The following is a 25353-nucleotide window of genomic DNA, read 5'->3' as shown; positions in this document are numbered from 1 at the left end:
CGACAGTACCTGCAGTCTGGTCCAGTGTTTTAGGATTTGCCCTCTGACTCGCACAGCAAGCCCTGCCCGTCTCTCGCAGTCATAGGAAGGTCCACGTGCCTGCCCGGCGAGAGGGAGCAGAGGTCCAAGCGGAGGGCACTGATCTGGGGGGAGTTTGGAGCTAAGCATACCCTTCCTCCAGCCGCTGGAGTTGGGGGGGCTTCCTGGGGGGCCTTGAAGGCCACCTGTACTGAGGCAGGGGCTGCCCAAGAGCCCACATCCTGTCCAGGAAGAGCAACCCCCTCCCACCCCAGAGCAGCCCGCAGCCAACTGTGAACTAGAATCAGGGGCTAAATACCTCCTCGTCCAATGGGTGGGGTGACTCCAAGGCATGTTCTAGAATCTCTGAAGGCCCCCGGTGTTGCTGAATCCAGTGCCCTCAGAAGTCACCCCCTCATGAATGCACATCTGTTGCCCCTGTCCCTTCCTTGCCTCACTTCCCCACTCCCCTACCAGTGCTTCCTGGGGCCACGCCCAATCCTTGCCTCAGGCTCTGCTTCTGGGGAACCCAAGTTCAGACACATATCTTATGATTGAAGGGATGTTGGGACAGTTCCATCTTCCCTACAATATCTGCTGTCATAGGCCTATCTCTTACTACTGAATTACGTCACTAGAGATTCATGCCTGTGGGATTTCAGGATTGGGGTCTGGTCATTTGCTCCGGCAATCCCCCTTCTGGGTACACCCAAAAGAAATGAAAGCAGGGTCTCAAAGAGATATTCGCACCGCCCATGTTCATAGCAGCGTTATTCGCAATAGCCAAAAGGTAGAAGAAACCAGCATCCATTGACAGATGAGTGGATAAGCAAAATGTGGCCTTCCCAAGAATCACACCTGGTTCCACTAATACGAAATCCCTACAGACAGAGGGAAGGTGGTGGGTGCCAGGGGCTGGGGTGGGGAGAATGGGGGGTTAGTGCTTAATGGGGACAGAGTTTCTGTTTGGGATGACGGGAAAGTTCCGGAGACGGACGGTCGCACGGTAGTGTGAAGGTATTAGCACCGCTGAACCGCACATTTAAAAATGGTGAAGAAGGTAAATTTTATGTTGTACGTATTTTACCAAAGTGTTTACAAGTCTAAGAAACTGAGGCGCCTGGGTGGCTCGGTGAGTTAAGCATCTGACTTTTGATTTGAGCTCAGGTCATGGTCTCACGGTTCAGGAGTTCGAGCCCCGCATCTGGCTCCGCACTGACAGTGTTTGGCATTCTCTCTCTGCCTCTCTCTGCCCCTCCCTGCTCATTCATGTTCTCTCTCTCTCTCTCTCTCTCTCTCTCTCTCTCTCTCTCAAAAATAAATGAACTGTAAAAAACATAAAATAAAATAATAAAAATACTAAAAGCCTAAGAAACTAAGACTGAGGTCTGGAAATAGACAGACCACGGCCGAGGCATCCCTTCCTCACCAGGAATGTGGTGGCGAGGGGCACATCCCGGCAACTGGTCACCACGGCACAGGCCCTGGGTGACCTCTGGGGCTCCCTCGGCCTCCTCTCCCATCACAAAGCCCCACCGGTCCCCCGCTCACCTACGCCCTACGCGCTCTGGGCCCCTCGGGAGACCACCGCTGCCGTAGGGTGTGCTGGGCCCGCCCACACTTTCCCACACGTCCCCGGAGCTCAAGGCCGAGGCCCCCGCATCTCGGAGATTCCCGCGTGACCCGCAGGCTGTCTTCACAGGCGCAGACACACTCACACCCCCCCCCCACACACACACCCTTGCTCACTGGACCCTCCTGTAAACTGACTCCCCTTCGCTGGACAAGACCCCCTTTACGAGCAACTTCATGTCCCCCCTACCAATGGAAAACCCAGTGTAGAGCCAGCAAGAGAAGAATAACCGTGGGAATAAAACCCACAAAGACCAAACAGTGCGTCCCGGCCCTAACCGGACGCCCAGCAAAGGCTCTGAGCCGAGGCTTGTCTGTCTTCGTCACATCGGGGGTCGGGAGTGTTGAGAGACGGGTAAAGACAGAGCGGGGCCGCTCGACAGGCGTCCTCTCCCACGGTCAGGCTGGCAGCGAGAGGGGACAGGAAGTGACTCCTGCGTTGCCCACACACGCGCACCTCGCGTGAGGCCTCGTGTCCACCAAAGCCACCTTCAGGAGTCCCCGTAGAACGAGGCTCACAGCTTGGAAGACGCTCATACCCCTCCGCAAGGGCACGCGGGTTTTAGCTTCCGTGCCTGGCCGCGCCCTGAGGATCCCACGGGGCATGCCCTGCGAGAGTGCGTCTCCAGCCCCGCAGGGAAGGCACTGTGATCGATTAGCAATGTCTGCCCAGGGCACAGGAAGGGGGGGGTGGCGGAACGTGTGCCCCAAATCCTCGGCAGGCTCTCGTGCTCTGGCCCAGCCTCCCTCTCCAAGCCCACGTCAGGCCACCTCTCCCTGCCCCAGAGCGTTCACTCTGGCAGCTGGTTTGGGGCCGTGTTTGAGCACTCCTCCTGACAGCCCTGGGGGCAAGGTTCAAGACTGGCCCAGGGTCACACGGCTGAGAAGCCGCACAGCTGCTGAGGCCCCCGCGGGGGGCTCCTGGCCCCAAATCCGCGCTCCCTGCCCGGCCAGAACACACAGCGAAATCGACCCCTGCGACCTCGCGAGCTCTGCCACCGGGGCCCACGACGCATGGCAGGAACTGAGTCAGCTTACGTCCGCCCCGCCGTCGGTCAGCTGCCTCGTCCTGGGGCACGGCTGTACCATCTGAGTAGACACAACAAACTTTTAATAACTCTACACAACTCTAAACCAGAAGTGTATTTTTACTCCTGTGAGTCAGCCATTTATTTGTCAATAGAGGCCAGTAAAGGCAAAGGCCCAGGGGCCATTTATAAACAGACCGTAGCCCCTGGAGGCATCCCAGGGGACGTCTAGAAATGCGCTTGTCGCTGAAAACCATCCCCGGGAACAGAAAGGCTGGGACGGCCGTCTGGCTGTGGCCTTGCTGGAGGTACCAAGGGCTGAGGGGTGCTCTAACGACCGAGCGCACGGGTCTCAGGAACACCCCCCTTCGAGGGGTGCACGGGCACCCAGCGATTTGCTCTACTGACCCTCAGCTTTGCCCTCTGCCAGGTGGGCACGGGGCTTTGGGAGGCCTGGAAGGGTTCCAGGACAGAAGGAGTGGTGCGCGGGTGTCGTCCGTGAGGGTGGTGCGGGTGTTGGCAGCGGCCGTGGCGACGGTGTGCCCGGAGGGGGGTCGGGCAGCGTTCCCTCCTCCACAAACGCCGGCTGCATTCGCCCGACACCCGCTGCGTGCCAGGTGCTTCCCGTGCGGCGAGGGAAGAGCAGGAAGCCTTTGGGGGAGAGTGAGAAGCGGAGGCAGGGGTCCTGCCTCACAGGTCGCTGCCCCGCAGACCCAGCAAGGCCACACGGGGTCCCTGTGACCGCCCCGTGGTCCCTTCCTGAGCACGTACCCGACAGACGTGAGGGCCTCCGTGCTGCAAAAAGATGTGTGTGACAGCACTCTTAGCCACGGTACTCGTGGTGGGACTGCGCACAGCCCAAGCATGGGTTAGGAAAGCACAGATAAACAGATGGTGGTATATTCGTGCGGGGGAAGGGTCCGTACGTGGGAACAGCACGCTGCAGCGAGCAAGGAACCCCTGGTGCACACACCTACGTGGATGCGTCGTTGCGTAACACCGACAAAGAAGCTGGACGCACACTGTGCGACCCCCGAGCGAGGGAATGACGGGCACGAGTGAACAACGTTTTCGTGCAAACAGCGGTTACCTCTGGGGCGGGCGTGTTGACTGGGGAAGGGCTCGAGGGAACCTCTCGGGTGGCGGAAACGGCGCGTAGAATTCTCCGGGGGGCGATGGAGCGTGCGCGTGTGTGAGAGTTTGTGCGTGCACCACCTGCGTGTACGTTGTGAAGACGAAGACATAATCGCAGAAATGTCAAGGCTGGAAAGTCTCTGAGAGGCCACTCTGTGACCCGGGTGGCAGATCCGACCGTCCCCGGGGGTCCGGAAGGTAGTAAGAGTGGTCCGGCATAAGGCGATAGACACTGGGCTTCGAGAATTGCCACCAACAATAAGATCTCTGACACACAGTGTGCTTGGAAATCTTGCTGAACCAGAGAAAACAGCCCACGCTTGCCTGGCCTGGGCCGCTGGTGACAAGTCTGGGTCCTCTGTGGAGTCCTTGGTCTGGCGGTCTGGAGACACAAAGGGACCCACCCACGCTGGCACGGCTAAGTGATACACAGCAGACCAAGAGGCCCCACCCCCCCACCCCCCTCGAGGCAAGTACTCAGCAAACAATGCTTGGTCAAATTAACTATTCAGTCCTTCTTGGGCCACACCAAAGGGATGCTCTGAGAAAGAAATGATAAATATGAAAACACTTTTAGCAGGGTTATCAAAACGCGGGGGGGTTGTGGGCACAGTGCACCGCCCACAAGGCTGGACGCGGGCAGGGCTCATGCAGATCCTGCCGTAAGGTGGGCCATCGCAAAGCAGTGAGGCCCGTCCGGAATCTGCAAATTACACCTTATGAGAAGGGGGTGGGGGGCAGGGGGGAAGAGGGGAGGAAATTAGTCACTGACATGATACGGTATGAAATTTAGAAATTTTTGCTGCCAGTTCGTGATCAGGGTGGTGTGGGTTTTTAAGGAACTCTTCCTTATGTTTTGGAGATGTTTGCCAAAATATTTAAGAATGAAATGGCATGAAGTCCAAGATTCATTTCAGAATCAAGATTGGCACCGGGAGGGAGAGAGTCAGACTCCATCAGCTCTACTCCAATTAAAAAAAATAATAATTCAGGGGCGCCTGGGGGGCTCGGTCCGTTACGCGTCCGACTTGGGCTCAGGTCATGATCTCGCATTTTGTGGGTTCGAGCCCCGCGTCGGGCTCTGTGCTGACAGCTCGGAGCCTGGAGCCTGCTTCGGATTCTTTGGATTCTGCTTTGGATTCCTCTCTCTGCACCTCTCTCTGCTCTACTCACACTGTCTGTCTCAAAAATAAATAAACATTAAAAATAAATAATAATCATAATAGTAACTCAGACTTCATAAACAGATCAGCAGTCACTTCTAAGTGACATTCCTCTAAATGTGGGAACTCAAAAATGTGTGCCAGGCATTCCTCTGTCCCCGGGGAAGAGTCAAGGTGCCAGGCCAGGAGGGCTCTGTGATCCCTGCCACTCCCCCGGCCCGTGAGCAGGCTCCCGACGCCAAGGCCGCAGGACACGGGTCCTGCCTGGAGGAGAGGGGACCTCAGAGGAGGGGGACTTCGCCCGCTTCACAGCCCACTGAGAACTCAGAGTCTCCAACTGTGAACCCAACACGAGCCTTTTTTCGGCTGGTGAGCTCATTTACGCTTGGCAGAAGGCAACATCTCATTTCAAAGCCGGGAAGGGAAGACTTTGAAAAGATTTAAAGCCCCTCCAACGTCTCCTTGGACATCAAATGGCTTTTTTGAAACAAGGTTTTGATGAGTTAAGAGCAAACAGATCAGAAACACATGCATTAAATTCCCCTTCAAATCCGCACGGGTCTTAAAATGGAGGGGAAAGGGGCGTGGCAAATGTCTTTTCGGTTTTACGGAACCCTGTGCGTTTTTAAAACCGGGTGAGGTGGGCAGCAAATCCAAAAGGCGGCCGCATCCACTCGGTCCTCAGGGCGGGTCCAAGGAGGGGACCTCCTGAAGGCGCTGGTGGGAGCGCCAGGCGGGGGTGGGTGCCAGCTTCCCCCCTCCTCATCCCGCATCCACGGGCCAGACTATCCGCGGGCTGTGTGCTAGAAGCTTCCTCCGAGGGGGCCCGACAGTGGTTCTGGGTTTTGCAGTTACCCGTTCTCCTTGGTAACTGCATTCGAGGAAATTAAAGGAAATTGCAGCGGGCAGCATTTCCATTTTGTTGTGGTCTCCAGCCCTAATCAGAGGTGCCCTCCGAATCCCCCCTCGTAGCCATTGATGAGAAACGAATACGGTTCCCACAGAAGGAAGTAACTGGGTCCCTGCTCTATGTGCCTGACATGGGGCACCTGCCTCAGGCTCTGAAGAAAAACTAAGTGCGTGTCCTTTGAGATTCAGAGTCCGGACCCTAGAAGGAGGGTCTGTGGTCAGGCATGTGTGACGGGGGCCCCTCCCAGCTCTGCTGGGGTTCATCTGCCGAGATCCACGGCAGTGACACCAGCGATGGGCTCCCAGCCCCCATTCCGGAGCACACACAGGCTGCCTGCCCAGATCAGGTGTTGCAAACGGGAAGACAGCATCCTAGAACGTGACTCAGAGCATTCTGGGGACGGTGTCCCGGGAGTGGTACGAAGAATGCCTAGCGGCCCGCACGCGTCCAGAATAAGCACCCTCTCTCGTGTTTGCCCCGTCGGGGTGCCGTAAAGCGAGGCACCCAGTCCATCCTTCCTCACTGAGGACCTGCCAAGGCGGAGGATGAGAACAGGCTCCAGAGCCGGGCTGCCTGGGCTGGCCTCCCTGCTCTCCCACTCGGAGCGAGTGCTGCTGGGAAAGCTACCCACCCCGTCTGCGGAGTGAGGATAGCAGGAGCCCCGCCCCGCCTCCCCCCCCCCCCCACCTCAGCGCTGCCGGAGGGGATACATGAGTCCACAGGTAAGGCTCCTGGTTTGGCCCAGAGCAGGCGCCCAGGCGATGCTGGCCGCGGCGATGATTATGCTGCGCCAGTCAGATAAATGACCTCATCCCGTGCGGTCCTCGCCACCGCCTTGATGTTATTGCCCCATTTGAGGGGTGAGAAATCTGAGTCCCAAGAGGCTGTGGAACTCGCTAACAAGCGGCAGAGACAGATTCCCATGCCAGATAGGGCCGGCTCCCGGGCCGCCGTCCCCGGGGGTGCGCAGCTTGGCGAGCGGAGGGCGTGCCGATCTCCCCCCTCGACTCAGCCGCCTGGCCAGTTCCGCGTCGTAAACAGGCCGCACGGCAAACGGCACGACCCCGTCCTGTCCGAATCCAGAGGCTTCCATTCCTGAGCACAGGCAGAGAGAGAAAGACGGGAGCCGCCCACTCCTCCCCCGAGGCTGAGGCCTCTCTCCAGTCCCAGCTGAGCAGCCTCGTGCAAGTCAGTCCCTCTGAGCCTCAATGGGCTCACCTGGGAAATGGGCCCGACGCGACCACTCACATCACAGGCCTGGGAAAAATAGGCGACAGAGAACCCGCGATGCTCTTGCCTGCGGTGCTCCCAGCACAGGCTAGTTGCGCCGCAGTCGTGAATGCTCGGGCCTGCGTCGTCACCGCCAGCATCCCAGCGTCCGCCTCCAGAAGTCCGAAACGTCTCCGCAACTCGGAGCGGGTAGACCTGGTTTCCTCCCCACAGCTCATCTCCTGGGTCCTCAGCCTCGTGCCCACCAGGGTCCCGCGCAGGATCGAGGCACAGAAACGCCAAGAAATACCAGGGCTCCCATCGTTTGATATTTGGGGGTTTGCCTTCGTGGGGGAGCCAGGTGCCAGGTGTTTGGCACTTGTGTTGTCCGTGAACGTGCCAAGGGCTGCATCGGGTCGTGCCTCAGGGCCCAACGCCGGGCAAATCGCCACAATTCTAAGATGTAGCCAAAGACGGGGTCACAGAGGGGTGATGTTCAGGGGCCGATGTGACGGACCGAGCTCTCCTCGAGTCCAGTTTTCTTCGCCTGCGAAATGGAGCCAAGAGTACCTGCTTCTGAAGGATGGCACCGAGAACGTAGTAAGTGCTCAACGAACGGTGTGCCCGCCATCGGAGACTCGACTCCGGCCCCCAACTTGGTGTCGTATTAAAAGCCAAGAAGACGGTAGATTCAAAGCATAAGCAAGAGGCAAGGGGATGAGTCTGTCCCCTGAGCTTGCTTAAGATGAAAAGATTTGCTTCGCTGCGTCAGGATCACAAACCTATTACGCTTTTAAAACCCCAAAGGAGGCCCAGGCCCTTTGAAGCCAACGTAAATACAACTGTTTAACAGCTTATTTTAACTATCCAATGGGAACCGGGTTGCTTAAATGGACTCACGTTGCCAGCAATCTCTTTTTTTGCGACATGGTATTTGTTAGAAATCGGGATTTTACTTAACTAAATGTCCTGCGGTCACCTCCGCTTTGTTTCTCAACAGGGCTGTCTTTATGTGCGTTTTCTTTGGCTTCCCAATAGAAGAGTAACAGATTCCTTTTGAAGTTTTTTATTGATGAATGAGCCGCTATAAATAACCCTCCGCGGCAGCCGCCCCATCTCTGAAGTTTACTCTGGAATAATAGTAGCAGTGGGAACGGAGGGCAATTTACGGCAGCGTGTCATGAAATAGTTTAATGGGCTTCATACTGTTTAACTTAATCTTTACAGATGTAAAAACAGAAATACAATTATTTTAACAACTATTATTACATATTGCTTTGCTAATGAAAACAAAGACTGTGGGATTCAGAGGGGAGGAGGTGCTGGGGCACCGGCAGGGTCTCCCCCGGTCCGGGGGCGGAGGGAGGCTCGCTGGTGCCCGGTCTTGTCCCCCCGAAGCCTTTTTCTTCCGCACCCACGCACGTGCACGCACACGCACGCGTGCACACACGGGCACGGGCACACACAGGCACCTATGCGCATATGTGTGCATGCACACGTGCGCACACACACACAGGCACACGCTTGCACTCGCACGCACATGCCCACGCCCCCACAGGCACACACACTCACACCCACATGCCTGCACATACATACACGTGCACACGCGTGTGTCATAGCCGGTGGTCATCCCGAGAGCGGCTTCTCTGAGCCGATTTCCAGCTTGGCTCTGCAGCATGAATTATGGGGCCCATGGAGACTATTCTGATGCTGGGAAAGACAACCGTCTGCCCTTAATGGAGCTCCAAGGACTTTTCCTGTTTCTCACAGTCCCCAGCTGCCACCCCGCCCTCTTGTTCCTATTCCACCCCCGTCCCCACAAACCCAGCTTCCCGGGAGCATCCTTCTCACCAGAGGGGCCAGGACAGAACTCACTCGAAAACCTATAAATCCAGAGGTCAGGTCTGCAGTGTGAACGGTCTCCCTGCCTCCCTGGAAGCTTCAGAGATTAAACACGGAGCCCTGGGTCTCTTCCATGGTGCTCTAAAGACCTCACTCCCTTTGATTCTTCAGGGAGGTCCTCGCCTGCAGGGGTGCGTCCAGAGTGAGAAATGCTACCCCGGCTAGCATTTTCTCATGCGCCAGAGCATGACCCCCACGCCGCACACGGGGACCTGGGAGCCCCCTGGGGCCCTGCACCGTATAATGTGGTGCCCCGGGGAGCTCACACCCCCTGCCTGCCCCTTGGTGGGGTTCTCGCCAGTAAAACTGGGGGTTCGCCTGAATTCTGAACCATCTGGGAAATGATGGAATTGGGTTGAAAGAAGTAAAAACATCTATGTTAAAAGCTCCGTTGGAGAATGTGGCTAATATCCGAGGTGAGCAACAGACCTCCCACCAGCCCGCAGAAGCCGTGCATCACCCATGCCCCTCAGCCCCAGACCCTTGAGAGTAAACGGAATGTGCGTCTCCTGAGGGTCGCTCACTCCCAGGGGAAAAAGCCAGGCTGGGCTCCCAGGGCCCGGTTCATTCTATCCACGTTTACCTGTCGGGTGAGCCCTACCGCTGGCTCCCGGGCTGAGTGCGAAAAGGGATCGGGGCGACCCCAGGTGGAAAGAGACAACAGGAGTGGGGGCAGGAGCCTCCGGAAGACTGTGTCTCCGCCTGACAAGTACTCACTGCCCTTTATGCACCAAGAAATTGCTCACGATAAGCTGGGGGACTCAAGCAGAGGAGAGTCGGGCATCAGGGAAAACGCAACCCTGTGACATTTTCTGTGTGTCAGGCACCGGACTAGCCGTGACAGCAAAAAAAAAGCACAACAGAAGCGATACGACCTTCGCCCTCTTAGAGCTGACGCAGGCTGGGGCGACACTTGTGCGGCGCTCCGCGGCTGACCGCGGCAGGGACGAGCGCTGTGCGGGGCCGTACCTTTCCAGAGGAGCGTGCACAAGGGCGGCCAGAGAGACGGGACTGCACCTGCCGCGCGGCTCCCCCCCCAGTAACACTGAAAAACGTCATTAAAAAATGAACAAATAATAAATCCAGACGTGCCGTGAGCGCAGAACGCTCGCTGGGTTTTAAAGACGTAGCACCCCATAAAGAAAGTACCGCGGTGTTTTCTGATATTCAGTGACTCGCTGGAATGATAATATTTTGGGTGTGCGGGGTTGAATGAAATACGCGGCTGAAACTAACCTCACCTGCTTCCTTTTCAGCTTTTTCTTTTTTAATGTGGCGACTAAGCATCCTGAAATGAGTCTTTTATTGGCTCGAGGGTCGAGGAGATTAAGAGGCCCTTTAGCTTAAAAATCCAAGAGGGATGCAAAGCTGAGGGACACGTGGTTTGTGCCACCGTCTCGGTCGCCGGCTGTCGGGATCTCGCAAAGACGGGCCCCACAGGGTCCGTCGGGCCCGGTGCCGTCGGCATTTGAGTGAGGTAGCTGCATCGCGGGGCTGTTCTGTGTGCATCCCAGCTGCACATAAAGCCCTCGAGGAGGAGACCCGGGTCCGGCTCATTTACAATCTCCTAAGGAGCAGCAGGGGCCTGGCCGCTAATGGGCGCTCACTCTTTTTTTTTTTTTTTTTAATTATTTTATGTTTATGTCTAGAGAGACCGAACATGAGTGGGGAAGGGGCAGAGAGAGAGGGAGACGCAGAATCCGAAGCAGCTCCAGGCTCCGAGCTGTCGGCACCGAGCCCGACGCGGGGCTCGAACTCGTGAACAGTGTGATCGTGACCCGAGCCGGTCGGTCGCTCAACCGGCCGAGCCCCCCAGGTCCCCGGGGGCACCACTCGCTCTGTCAGCTGAAGAATGAGGAGCGATCGTGTCACAGAGGCCGTGCGACACAGGCGACATTCCTGATCGTGGGAAATGTGAAGCCTCCCGCCGCCCTCTGCCGTGTCCCTGAACGCGCGTGCTTCCCGCACCCGGAGCCGACGCGGGCTGGCACCTCTGGGAAACGCCACCGCGTGCGGCGGCATGAGGAGGGCGCGAAGGACAGCGGGGGCTTCGGGAACGGCCGGCCTCCGTCTCGGACGCGGGTTGTCCCTGACGACGTGCGACTGCTCAGCTCCCCTTCCGCCACCTTGATGTCACTCACCCATCGGGTGTGCCAGCCTCACAGGGCTGACGACGTGTGTGTCTGTACCTTCTCCCAAGAGGGCGTGCGAGGAGCCCTGAGGAGCGGAGCCTTGAGGACATCGGCAGCCGGTCTGCTTCCCTCCGTCCCCAGCCTACTTTCTTGTTTCGTCGTTCCAAGTGGTTTTCCTGAATAATCCGGGCACTTGACCTCAAACCTTCCCTTACAGATATGGAAACCACTGGCCCCTGTACTCAGCTGGGCAGGAGAACCATCTGGGGTTGTGACCCTGCCGCCAGCATTTTGTAAAGCCTCCCGCCCCCCGGCGATCCCGGGGCTCGGGCCAGGTGGACGCCCGCCAGCCTCGGCGGATCACAGAAGTCCCCCTGCCCGCCCGAAGCTGTCTCCACAAGCGCGGGGAAAATGGAAACCAACATGAAAGCAGAACTTGGGGTCCGGTGTGCCTGGGACACGTGGGGGAGGGGACGGCAAGGTCACCGAGCAGATGTGTCAACCAGAGGTCACTTGGTGGGGGTCCCTGTCCCCAGTCCCTGGTGCCAGAAATTAAAATTAAATTACAAGGTGACGTAAGCATTCTTGTACAAATTAAGCCTCTCTCACCTCCCTGGACAGCTCTTGGTACCTTCCTGTGAATGTATGGTTGCTTCCCGATGAAAAGCTTTAATAAGTAAATAAGCAAATCTATTTTCTGATCACCTTCCCCCGTTGCTGGGCTGTCAGCAATTAACGGGCTGTGCCTTACAGAGGTCTCTGTCCCCAGCACTGCGCATGGCCCTGCACAGAGAATGTTAAACAGCTCCTCGGTGACAGTGTGATGATGATGCTGGTGGGGGTGATGGCAGTGAGGGAGTAAAACCCGATTTACACACAGGCATGTATGTGCGCGTGTGTATACACACGTACGCGTGTACCTCTCTCTGCCTGTCTATCTCGGGGGAACTACCAGAATATCCCCGAAATACCAGCCATCATCTGCTGGAGGTAGGATTGTTACAGGTGATTACGGGATTGCAGGTTTATTCTCTTTAAAAAAAAAAAAAAGTGTATTTACTTTGAGACAGAGAGAGAGAGCACGTGCGAGCCGGGGAAGGGCAGAGAAGGAGAATCCCAAGCAGGCTCCGTGCTGACAGCACAGAGCCCAACACGGGGCTCGATCTCACGAGCCGTGAGATCATGACCTGAGCCGAAGCCAAGAGTCGGACGCTCAACCGACCGAGCCACCCAGGCACCCCGGGTTTATTCTCTTCGTAATACTTTTCGAAACAGTCCACGTTTCTTTCACGAACACGTAAACTTCTACAAAGGCAGCGTCAGTGCGGGACATCTCCACCCAAAGTTCAGAAGGACAGTTGAGGTCGTGGAAGGAAACCATGATTCTGTTCCGACCAACTGAAAACCTGCTCACAAATGCGGGCACATGAGAAGACAGAATGGGGGGGGGGTCCTTCGGCCCCCACCGATGCGCCCGGCGGCGTGGGCCCCTCGCCTGATGGCTGTCACTTCTGGCTGAGGAGCAGACCCGCCTGAGCGGCCTTTGGAAACACCCCGTCTGGTCCTACCAGGGGCCAGCCTGATGGGAGTGGTGGGGACAGGTCCCGGGTGCCGGCAGGGACCCCAGCCTCCAGTCATCCAACAGCAGGGTGCATGGACACCACCGCCTCCTGGGATTATCCACACCCCGTGTGGAAATGCAGCAAACACCCAGAAGGGGATGAGAGAAGCAGTGAAGCATACTAGACATAGATTTATTTCTCTTCACTCCTCCCTTCCTGATGTCCCCCAGCGGCCCCTCCTCAGACACCGGGGTGTCTTTAACCTGACAGTGTCTCCCACCACCCCCACCCCCACACCTGTGCAATAACCCACACGCCCAGTGAAGGGAAGGAGGAGAAGTCACCCCCAGGGTCCTGGGCACCAGCGGGAGCCCGAACATGAATTATTCATCACCCCCCCCCCCATCAGGCTCCGGAGATGGAACCCACAGTGCAGACTCAAAGTCCAAAAATGTGGGAAAGTTTATTTATTTCTCCAAAACATTCCTGATTTGTAATGTGCTTTCTAAAAATGTTCTAGCTGACCAAGCCCCTGCTATATTTAGCCGCAGCATTTAAAGAAATGTCCCTTCCGCTTTATAAGGCTATAAGGCGGGCTATGAAATCCAGGAGTGTCGTGAGCTCTGCTCCCTGGGTGGGTCCCTTTCTCCCCAGGAGAGGGGTGGGGCCTCCCCTTGGCCAGCAGGAGTGCCCTGTGCGGAGGGCAGAAATAAAGACTCGCATTCATTCCCAGGGCCCCTGGGGTTCACAATGGCTAGACAGCCCGCCCTGGGAAGCCCCTCTAAACTGTGCAAAGCAAGGAGACGCCAAAGGGACCTCGCTGTCCGTGGCCCGCAAAATTGGGCCTCCTGTGGTTATCCTAGGGTCCCCCGCCACGCACAGCTGCTTTCCTTTGCTTTTGGTTTCGTGTTCAGACGGCTGGATCATCTCAGGAGATGTGACATGGCCACGAAGAGATGAAAATAGATCCCAGGCTACCCGGAGAAGTCAGCAGCCCCCAGGAGTCCGCTGATACCTCCCCAATTACATAACGTGAGCGGAGCTAAGGCACAAACGGGCTCATAAAACAGAAGTGTTTAGATTAGAGGCTACGTCTGTATGCAGACTTCCCATTTCCTGATATCTTTTCATATATTAGCTAACTTAATTCTGACAACAGCCCTGTGCAGGGGGCAATTTGATGACTGCCGGTTTGAGACGGGGACTGGGGCGGGCACGGCTCTATGAACTTGTACCCGTCACCCACTTTCCCCCTCGGGACAGCTCTGTGAAGCAGCTACTGACACCGTCCCCATTTGTACAGGTGGGAAAGTTGAGGCACAGAAGAGGTAGGTCACTTGGCCGATGTCACACAGCGCGAAAGGGCAGGGCAGGGCTGATGGTTTCTGCCTGGTGGACCCCGAGGACACGCTCTTAACCAGGGTAACATACCCCTCCCTCCCCACCCCCACCCAAACTCAACCTACTGAATGATACTAAGTCAACAAGGCAGTAATGAGAGGGATCCTTCCCGGCTCCTGGGTGTGTCTAGAGAGACCTGGAAAAATGCAACGCGGTACGTGGGGGCCAGTTACCGGGGAAAGGTGTGTGACGGCAGCATGCTGGAGAGGCACGACATTTCTAATATTTTACATCGCACGTCGTGAGGGCCCGAGTCATGCTTAAAACTTGGTGTTGTCCAAGGTGACACCGTCCTGCGGACAGCAGAGTGGCCCTGCACCCTTCCAAGAAGGCTTGACCTGGATGCTGTCCTGGGGCCCAGACGCTTCATCTGTGCCCCCTCTTGCTCTGGACTTGGGCCGGGGGATGCCCTCACCAGCGTGTGGACCACGCGTCCCACAGGAGGAGAATGTACCGGCCACGTGCAGGACACTGTTAGTAAAAGGGGGCTTTGTTTTAGATTCTCGGTGAACTGATAGATATCCGCGTACAGTCATCCACAGCCCCCAGCGACTCAGGCTCGAAGCTGTGAAGGCAGCGACTGCATGGCCAGGAACAGGGCCCTAGGGAGCTAAGTCCAGACCCAGGCCCTGCCTACTTCAGAGGGTCTCAGATGGGGGACTCGCGCCACCTCTGTAGGAAGTTTGGCAGATGGGAGAATCCAGTCTCCTGGACGGCCAGCTGCAGCTTTCCGTGTCGTCCTAGTCTTAGCTCCCGGACCAACAGCGGGGTCGGGGCAGCCACCACCGACGGCCCTGAAGGAAGGACCCCTCGACTGTGCTGGGCCCTCGCTGTGTGCCCTGCCCCCACCACAGCGCATCCTCCCCCGTCCTGCCCTGGCAAGTTCACCCCTATGTACCGCACTGCCTGGGCGCCCCTGTAGGCTGGACCTCTGGGTGGGGGGCGGGCAGTCAGATGTATCAACACAGGGCTGGAAGGCGGGAGAGGAGAGGGGTTGGGGAATTTCTCCTCAGCTCCCACCTGCACCAACACTGTGGCTACAACCCCTTGCTCACCATGGGGGTGCGCTTCTCCTGGCCCCCTCCCCCATAAAGAGTCCCTCCACCCTAGTCTTTTCCTTTGGCCCATCTGAGTGGGTTTGCTTCCTACTGGAAGCAGGTGCCCGGTGGGAAAATGTTAACACCAAACCTTGGCATCACCATCTCCCCTCAGCCCCCCTCTTCGCTGCCAGGGTGGGCAAAGACGACTGAGTTGGCCGTGTGCACCCCCGGGACCTAGGACACGGGCTCTGGTTACCGCCTTCCTTGTGCCACCTCCCGGGGACAGCTGAATTTTGTAGTCACTCTCCTGTGCCCGCCGTGATGTAGAGCCTGGGCTCGAATACACATCGGGCCTATGTGCCCTTCACGTGGTCTGCCCAGTGCAGTTGGCACACGGACGCCGTTGGAAGAGGCGAACCCCTCAGTTCTGCCCAGGCCTCCCACCCCCCATTGGCCCACACCACGTTGCTGTGCACATATCTGGTTTCTGCCTGACCCCGAAGAACCCCAAGTCTAGGGTTCCTCAGTAAGGAGCCTCTGGATAAGGACAAGTGTAGCAGAGACCTTGCCACTTCGCTATGCAGACCCATTTTTCAAAACCGCTAGAAATGTGCATCCAAAGAATTTTACTTTGCTTTTCCGGCAAACACACGCGCTTTCTTTCTAAAGAATAAACCTTGCTTATCCTCACGTGCATTTGTTACCCTGTGGAACAACCCCTGCTTCGTGGAGGCAAGATGTTTCCAGCCACCATGAAGACGGGAAGAGTATACAAAGTCGTGGCTCTCGCTTGAGAACGGCCAGCCACTGGAAGCGTCACCCACGTTTATGATGTTAACATTAGTCTACCAGTGTCTGAGCAGACGGGCTCTGGCTTTCAGCCGTAACAATAACAGCACACGTGGCTAATTCTTTAACCCACACATGGATACACGCTGACCACGCTTCGTGAAATGGGAGAGACCACACGTGGAGTCCTGCTCAGAGAGATGCGATCAGATCCGAGAATGGCAAATCACATCCTGTTTTGGTTCCAGAACACTTTAGGGGGCATCTGGGACCCAGGAGGGCCGTGAGCTACCACGAGAGCCAACGGACATCTAAAACCAAAGCAAAAAGCCTTTGCAAAGTTCTTGTATCCTTGTAAAAGTCGTACAAGTAAAGGTCTCGATGTTGGTGTGCCCGCCAAGATTCTTTAATGAAGTCTTTGTTATTTTCATTATAATGGTGCAAAACCCCAATTTTCCCCGGCTTGAACTGTACCGAAAAAGAAAATCTTTCTGAAAAAATCTATAGTTGTGTTCGTTTGAAAGGATTCAGCACTTGATCTGAGATCATCTGTCCCACTTTTATGCAGAAAAAGACGAATTTCTGAACATTCTGTACACAGGTGCCCACACACACACGCACATATACAAATACGTGCATCCATATATATACCCATGCGCATGTATTATTACACACTTCCGTATTTATCTTTGTACATCGCACACCTGCCATATCCCCATTTCATGATCAGTGCACACATCAGTGTGCGTGACGCGATCGGTGTGTGTCTCTGTGGGCGTGTGCACACTTGACCCAAGCCAGAATCTGTTCGCTTTGTTTAGATGGGAGCACAGAAGTGCATCTCCAGGTTGCCTAAGAGTAGAACAGTAAGGTTGCTTCTGGTCTACACTAAATACAGAGGGGAGGGGTGCTTGGGTGGCTGCGTCGGTGGAGCGTCCGACTTCGGCTCAGGTCATGATCTCGCGGTTTGTGAGTTCGAGCCCCGCGGCGGGCTCTGTGCTGACGGCTCGGAGCCCGGAGCCCGCTTCGGGTTCTGTGTCTCTTTCTCTGCCCCTCCCCTGCTCGCCCTCTCTCTCTCTTTCTCAAAACTAAAGACACATTTAAAAAAAAAAAGTTTTTAAATACAAAGGTGAGTTCGCTTTAACTAAGAGTAGAAACTTTTTTTCTTACTGATCCGTAATTTGGAGGCCGTGATTATAACCACGATCACAACTGGAGCAGCTGTTTGGGTTCCTAAGACCCACCCACGGGTCCTCTCTTTCTTCAGTGGGAAGGAACGTTCACGGGACTGTACCCATTCTGCAGATTCCATCACCCTACTGTCCGTTCCGTCAGCCTTCCCAAACCAGATGAGTGAGGAGATTAGGTAACCGAAGCTCTCTTTACATAACTATAAACTCTCTTACAAAGCAGATACATACTCCTGCCTTTTTTTTTTTCCTGAGCCATAAAAATAATGTTTACCTTATACTTATTGGAATTGTAACTCTAATATACCATCCTTTAGAAATGGCCGTAGTCGATTATTGGCTTCTCCAGAAAACAGCCACCATAAATTAAGAGAACACATGAGAGAGCAAATCAAACCCAAAGAGGAGAAATTAAAAACAAAAACAAAAAACATAGCGTATACAGTGGAGTTGCCATCCGTGTTCGGGCAGGAAGCGCTAGCCCCGGGCTGCTCCGCTCCTGTGGTGTGGTGAGGGCACCCAACACTCAGAAGCCAGAGCCCCGGAGATGCTGACAGGGCTCCGAAACGTAGTCCCTGACTCCTCTCTCCTGTTACACTGTTTGCTTATTCCCCCCAGTAATCCACTGAACCAGTCACTGAGAGGTTAATGAAAAGACAACTTTATTCACAGGGGCTGAGACTCTGGGATAACAACATATCGAGACAGGCCTGCCACTGCCCCGTGTGTTAATCGCGGTGAGCCTGGATGTCAACAGTGGGATCTTGTCAAAGTTCTTAAAATCAAGGATACTCTCCAGCTCACCCAAATGTTCCCACCAACCTGGGTAGAACGTGCTCGAGGAAATTTATGCATCGGTACCACATGGCTTTAGGGATAAATTCTCGGGAAGCCAACTCTGTGCTTACTAATAATTAAATGACTATGCTCGTCTGAAATGTCCTTCCGAATATATTAGCCACTAGGCTCTCCTGGAGAGCTCAGAAAACCCAGTTTCCCACCCAACGCAACCCAAAGAGAGATACTGTAAGAGGTTAGATGCGCTTCCCGAAAGTTCCAAGCTGAACTGGGCTGTAAAAATCTCCATTTTCTTAAGCAGATCTTTGTTGCAGAGCACCTCCCCCCCCCGCCCCCGCCTTCCTGCTCCCCACCCCCCCCCCAGATTTCCAGTCACCTCCATAAGGTGTTTATTTAGCTGCAGGCTCTAGGCCCAAGGGTAGAGGCTTAGAGAGAGGATGTCTGATAGAACCCTCCCCCTGAGCCTCCTGTTCTTTGGGGTCCAGAGAGGCACCCTCCAGCAGATATCATCAGAAGATTCCTTTTCTCTGCCCAGCATGACCCATCTCTCCCAGTATCTGCTTGTGTGTGTGTGTTTGTTTCCATCCAACTTTCTTAAGGAAAAGTGGTCCTTTACTACGCAATTCTGGAAAACGTAGCAAAACCCAAACCCAGAGCTTGAAAAAAAACATGCACATGGAAAGTCTTGTGTTGTCTACGACACCTTCCCTCCTCGTCACACACTTTCGGTGTCCCCTGCTATCTTTTGATCCCTTAAAAACAGAAGCAACAAGACGGGATGCCTGCGAATGTTGGTAACATGTCTTGGAGATCATGAGAATTGACTGGCAAGCTATCGTAACACAACAAAACGCTATCGTATAGAGTGCACTTTCTTAATAGCGGTTGTTAACATAGAATTTTCACAGGGCCATCGTTGTAGGAAAAAGTCAAGCATCTAGCCAAAGAATATAGCATATCCCCAGTAAAAATGTCTAGACAGAAAAAAAAGAGAGAGAAATTCTCTATTTAAAATAGAAATGTGATTTCTTAGCCGTCCACCTGGACATTGGTCTTAAATCCTCACCAGGCCCTAGATCTCGTGAGGAACCTGAAAAACAGAGGTCACTCCTGGTGCCCCCACACCGGGACTTCAGGGACAAACCCAGCTGTGGACACCCATCACCCCACAGATTCAAAGCCAAGACCTGGGCCACAGGGACAAACAAGGGAGCTGGCCACCGTCAGATAGATGGTGGTTCTGTTTGAAACCACCCTCAACGCATCTGTGGGTCCCGCTGTCGGGTAGTCTGGGCCCTTGCTGCTCTGGACACGCAGGACCCGAGGTGGGGAGTGGGAGATCATGCCCTTAGACTGCGCTGAGGTCAAGGAAGTCTCCTGCTGTCTCCGCAGGAGGTCTGAGATGCCCAAGTCCTAGTGGGACGGGGTCTTTTAAATCTCCGAAGGTGCTCCGGGTTCTGGGAAAGTCCACCTCACCTTGGAGGAGGCAGGAGACCCTGCCCACCTGCGCGCAAAAGTTGGTAACACTTCCCGGGATCCACACGTTGCAGAAGAAAAGCTCGTGTTTTAAAAACCGTGACTCCTTCCCGCCGGTGATGGGACCCGGCCGCTCACAAGCTCAGACCAGGGTAGGGGAAGGAACCGCCACCGTTTGCTTTACTGAAGTGAAGCACCGTGTCTGGAAGCTGCAGAGGGAAATACGAGAGGAAAGGGATCCCGAGCTGGTAAAAGCCGCCCTGGACGTGCGGGTCGAGCATCAGGGAAGCGTTGAAAGGCTGAGGGAGGCTCGCAGAGGTGGCCAGAAGCGAGGCACCCAGACAGCTGCGGGGCGCAGGCTTGGCGCCCCCCGGGAGCTCGGCCCCTCCGGCGGGCTCCTGGCCCTGCCGTCCCGCCAGGATGCTGTCTATGCTGAAGCTCTTGGACTTGTCGGAGCTCTTGGGAGAGCTGTGGGAGGCAGGGCGCGGAGGGGACCCCGGACCATCCACCGTGCGCGCTGGCTGGCCCGTGGCCAAGGCCGCCGCCGCCGCCGCCGCCGCCGCGCCCTGGACAGCGTCGCCCACGTCCTCCGCCGGGGACACGGGCCCGGGCCAGCGGAGGGGCGCGGGCGGAGAGGAGCCGCCCCCGAGGGGCGAGGGGCGCGCGGGCGCGCCCTCGCGGCGGGGGGTGGCGGGGCCCCGGCGCCCTGCCCCGCTGCCCGCCCCGGGCTGCGCCTCTGCGCCGCCGCGCTCGTGGGTCTCCGCGCGGGCCCGCTTGGCCTCGGGGGCCCCTGGGCCTGGCTTGGGCTTCCTCTTCCGGCGCCGGTAGTTGCCATTCTCGAACATGTCGAGGCAGCGAGGGTCCAGCGTCCAGTAGCTGCCCTTGCCCGGCCGCCCTTTCTCGCGGGGCACCTTGACGAAGCACTCGTTGAGCGACAGGTTGTGGCGGATGCTGTTCTGCCAGCCCTGCCGGTTGTCGTGGTAGAAGGGGAAGCGGTCCATGATGAACTGGTAGATGCCGTTCAGCGTGACCCTCTGCTCCGGCGCGTCCTGGATGGCCATGGCGATGAGCGCGATGTAGCTGTAGGGCGGCTTCTGGGGGGGCTCCGCGCGGCCCGAGGCGGCCAGAGCGGCCGCGGGGGCGAAGGCCAGAGGCAGCCCGGGTCTCTCGGGGCCGTAGAGATAGAGCATGGGCGAGGCGGTCAGAGCGGGCAGCCGGGGACCGAAGAGGCGGCTCATGGCGAGCGGGAGCCGGCGCCGCGCTCCCCGCGACGCGGGCGACCCGGGGGCTCAGGGACTGCGCCCCGCGCCGCGAGGGCCCTCCCGGGGAGCCCGCGGTGCGTCTGACTCCCGCTCCGCCGCTCTCCCCGGCGGCTCCGTGCTCTGTCCCTTCATGGCTTTACAAATGTTAAATAATTGTTGTAAGTTTGCTATTATATGTTGACTTAGCGCTGGAAAATAAATTGTCTATGATAAACAGTCCTTGTGCGCTCAGCCCACCCACAGTAATTAAAATTTCATTGCCGAAAAACTCCAAGCTTTCCCCTCCACGTGTCTTTCCGATACCAGCCAATCGGTGTCGGGGCTATTCCTTCATTTGTTTATAGAATTAGTCTGTTGATAAGTCCGCCCACCCAAGTTGAATCAAGCTGTGTTTATTTGGAAAAATTTCCGGGCACCCAATATATAAACGCACTGATCTGATGTTTGAAATATCACGTCCACCCCTTGACGCTGGAAGCACACACAGTCAGTGAGGCAGGATGTGGACCTCGGTGGCAGGGTCTGCCGGGCCAGGAAGGCAAGGCGGAGATGGGCGGGGGGCGCAGGGCTGAGTTTTACTGCTGGCTGGTGGGGGGGGGGGCCGGCCCGGCCCGGGGGGGAGCCCAGTAATCCGGAGCCTCCCACAAAAGGTCTTTTCTTCTCCCAGGCTTCTTGGAGATGGAGATGCCAGGGTCTCATAAAACGCCTCCTGGGGTCTCTTTTTTTTTTTTTTTTTAAGATATTTGGGTGGGAGGAGAGGAGCCTCTGTCTTAAGAGCCCCGGGAATCTCTTGAGAACAGGAGGCAGCTTTCCTTGGACAAACCCTCAGGATGAACCTGGCATCCCGAGGCCGGAAGCCTCTACCTCCAGCTTCTCCGGAAGCCAAGGCACAGGGCGACAGGGCTGCCAGAGAGGACACGGGTACCTGGTCCACACAGCTTGCTTGAGGGTGGTTTCAGAATAACCCGGCTTGGAGAGTTCAGAGGGGAGAAACTCGGGTCTTTCTGATGGGGCTGAGGTTGCAGGCCCGGGACACCATAAAAGGGGAGTTTGGCAGCTGGCGCGGGAGAGCTGGTATTTGTGAATGCGGGTCTGTTGCTTTCTATCCTGCGCTTTCCTGTTTATAACAAGGAGGGGGGTTATAACAACTTTACAAGTGCACGCAGCTGGCCCGTGATTACATTAAGCATTTGGGAAGCCTGCTTGCTCTCCCCCCCCCACCCACTCACCCTGGGGTGTAAGCACCCCCACCCGTCTCATTTTACATCCAGCCACGTCATGGTTTGAATAAAAAACCCTGAATGATGTCGATTCGGAAGGAGCCGTGTCTTCTGCTCCCCGGTGAGCCTCGGCGGGGGTGGGGGCATTACTGTGACTCGCTCCTGTTTATGATCTCCGCTGAAAATTTTTTAAAAGAAAAAAAAAACCCACTGGGGATCATTGAATTAGCGTCTCATTGAGTAAAACGCGTGGGGGAAGAAAAGAGAGGGGGGTGAGGGCGCAGGTGGGCGTAGGAATGTCCCCTCTTCTGGGAAGGGGGCCAGAGGCACCACAGTCCTTAGGGGCGGGGATGTCTGCTGCTCCTGCTGTCACAGAGAGGCGACACCTGGTCAGGAACGGCCAGGTCACGCCCGGAACAAGGGAAAGAGCCCCACTCCAAAATAAGGAATTCATAAAATAACTCTGACATTCAGCGGTTCAGGGTAGACGGCAGGGCAGTGGGTAAGTTTGACGACACGCAAAAGGAAGTCAAAACCAGGGTCGAAAAACCGGTTTGGGTGCAGGAGCGGCTTGAGGGAGCGCCAGGCCAGGCGCTGGGACACCTCCAGGCCCCTCCAGGGCGCTGCATTTCTAACTTCAGCCAACCGTCCGGCCCCGCCTGGCTCCGGCCTAGGTGTCGAGGACGGTCCTCTAGCCAGGAGGGGGAGGGGCGCTGTCGTCGCTCGGGCTCTCACCGGCGCACCCCTCTCAATCCCAGGGTGAAAAAACAACCTCAGGCCCGAGCTTACGCAACTCGGCGGTTCCATGGTCCCCGGGGGTCACCCAACCTCTCCAGACCAGCGCGCCCCCAGCAAACTCAAGCTTGGATCCAGCTCGAGGTCCGGCCTCAGCGCCCCCTCTAACAGACCCAGAGGAGACAAACGGGGGTCGCGGCGCGCCGCCCCTCCGCACCCGGAGCCCTCCCTGGAGCTCCCCGGCACCCGAAGTCCAGCATGCGCACCCCTGCCTCTCCGGAAAGGCGCGTCGCCGCAGCGCTCCCTCTAAACTCCAAGGCAAACCCGAGCTTGAATTTGTACAATCGTAAACGCCGCCCCGTTTGGGCGAGGGCGGGAGGCAGGCGGAGACCGCGAGGCTGGTGGGCGGGGCACTGATAGTAAAGGAGGAAAGAGAAAGAAAAAAAAAAAAGCCCAAAAAACAAAAAACAAAAAACCCAAGTTCTAGTCGCGGTCTGGAGAGGCGCGTCCCGCCCCGCGCGCTCGCAGAGCATCCCCGGGAGGCTCCTGCGCGGCGCCCCAGCCCGGCTCCCGCGCGGGGACGAATCCTGGGCTCCCAGGCGACGAGTTGGTAACTTGAGCCTAGGAGGGGCCACTGTAGGAAGGAGCCCCTCGCTGGGGCATATTTCCGGGGAGCGCAGGGCACCAGCCCTCCGCGTCCGGGCGCGGATGCGCCCTCGTGCGGAAGCTCGGTGTGCTGAGAGCCGTTCTGAGGCCTGGTCGGGGGTGGGCAGGGGAGCCTGGGAGCCGGCCAGGCTGACGCGGGTAGCCCGGAGAGCCAGGCGGGGACACAGAAGGTCTCCCTAGGCTCGTAGTCTTTACGTCGCCCCAAGCTGCAGGCTTCTCGGAAGTCAGTGCCCCCGCATCTCCCAGCCTGCAGCAAAGCCCTGAGGTTTCCAGACTGCGCGGAGGGAGGCTCCCGGAAGGACTCTGGTGGCTCCTACTCTGGGGCCCCAGCAGAAATCGGGGTGGGTGTGGGATGAGGGCAGGGAGCACCCTGGTCCTAGCGCAGGCTGGGCAGAGGCCAGGCACCAGCCAGGTCCCAAGAGGCCTCCAAGGAAAAGGCTGAGGGGAGGGGAGAGAGGAGATGCTCCCATCCAGCCTCCCCAAGGGCATTTCCCCTTCCTCTGCTCCTTAGCAAACTGGAAATCAGACGCTCCAGTCATGGATGGTCTGTGTCATCTTTCCCAACACGGCACCCCTTTTTCTCCGGGTCAACACAGTTGGCGAAGTCTGTATACATGAACGAACGATCGGACCATACCTGCGATAGGTTTGAGTGGAGGGTGGAAAGATACAGGACTTCCTCAGCCAGGTCACCTTCCTGATGTCCCGAACCCGCTGGAGATGGTGGTGACAAGGGCGATATTAATCACTGAAACGTCTCCAACGCTACTAGGTGCTGGCACCCTCGTAAGAGCTCCCTCGGGTCGTGTCAGTCCTCCTCCTGGCTTGAAGACACAGAAGTCCTCACCGCTCCCATTCTGCAGACCGGACACTGAGGCCAGGAAGCTAACAGGAAGTGTTGCAGACAGGGGAACAGCCCCATTACAATAGGGCTACTGTGTGTGGATGCCAAGGGCCCCGTGGAAGCTCTCTCCAGAACCCTCACGGCATCTTCGAAAGACGGAAGGGATGGGTTTGCCCATTTTACAGATGGGCACCAAACACCCCAGACAACACAGGTCACAAAGAGCAGAACGGGGTGGGGGGGGGGTTGGAATGCACACGCTTTCCTGCCAAGGTGGGTTCTCTGAGGCCTGACATCCTTGGGTGTCCTCAGCGGCTCCACGAGGTATGTCTGGAGCAGGTTCCTGCTGCGTTGGGGGGGGGTGGGGTGGGGGGCATGAACATAACGCTCTGCTGGAGCCCAGAGAACAGGGCAGGATTTTTCAAATTACTGATTTCCTTAGAGCCCATATTGTCCCCAGCAGTAATATCAAGGGTCTAAAACGGGCAGTCAGGGCACATCGCTAGGGCACATCAGCATGTGGCCTGACGTACACCGTTGGCCGAGACCAAAGAACCACTGTTCTCCTGGTGCCCTGTAAACCCTGACGGCTAGCCGTGAGTCCTTCCTATGGCCTGGACTCTCCTGACCTGTGTCGGGCTCACTCGTCCTCAACCATAACCCTGCTTGATGATCCTCCCATTTTGCAGTCGAGAAATGGGCCGAGAGAGCTAGAGGGGGCACGCCTGAGGTCACGCGAACCCTCCGCTGGCCTGTGTGGAGGCCCTCAGTTGGTGCGTGTGGATTCAGTTTAGAAAGGCTCGTTGAGGAGGTTGCCTGTAAAAACAACACGCAGGCAGAGAGAGAGCCCCCACGGGGCTGCTGGGAAAGGTAAGACCCAGGGCCAAGGGCCACTAAGCCGGGGGTCAGAGGGGCCTCTCTGGCCTCCGTGACCTCCCGCCTGGGTGGGCATACAGACTGAGCTCAAAGCTGTACCCCAGGCTGGGGCAGCCCTCCCCATGCTCCCCAACTCCGTTTCCTTAACAGGATCTGTGCGGCCAGGGGGCCAGTCCATCTGTCAGCCCACCTCCTCCCCACCCCCCCCCCAACCCCGTGCCAGCCTTTCACACACACACAGTCCCGGGATCAAGTCCCCACCAGCCCGACACTGGCAGAACCACCCCAGCATCAGACATATGCATTCGAGAATCACACTCTACGCGGGCTGCGTCTCTCTGTGTTGGCCACGAAGCAGGAATGTCG

At 56.9% G+C, this 25353-nt stretch overlaps 1 protein-coding gene and 1 long non-coding RNA gene across 2 annotated transcripts in view; one reads left to right on the top strand and one right to left on the bottom strand.

The window, feature by feature from the left end:
* Positions 1 to 25353, top strand: part of LOC111558027 — a 43058-nt gene that overhangs the window by 1182 nt on the left and 16523 nt on the right. The window lies entirely within an intron of this gene.
* On the bottom strand, positions 18274 to 21231 carry FOXL1 (forkhead box L1). Its single transcript, XM_023245552.2, has one exon. It carries the CDS (start codon positions 20620 to 20622, stop codon positions 19519 to 19521), a length of 1104 nt encoding a protein of 367 aa, XP_023101320.2. The 5' UTR covers positions 20623 to 21231; the 3' UTR covers positions 18274 to 19518.

This window comes from Felis catus, chromosome E2, assembly GCF_018350175.1.
Source record: "Felis catus isolate Fca126 chromosome E2, F.catus_Fca126_mat1.0, whole genome shotgun sequence".
In the NCBI taxonomy this organism is placed as follows: domain Eukaryota; kingdom Metazoa; phylum Chordata; class Mammalia; order Carnivora; family Felidae; genus Felis; species Felis catus.
The sequence above is the reverse complement of the archived record's forward strand: the minus strand, read 5'-3'. Positions and strand labels throughout refer to the sequence as shown.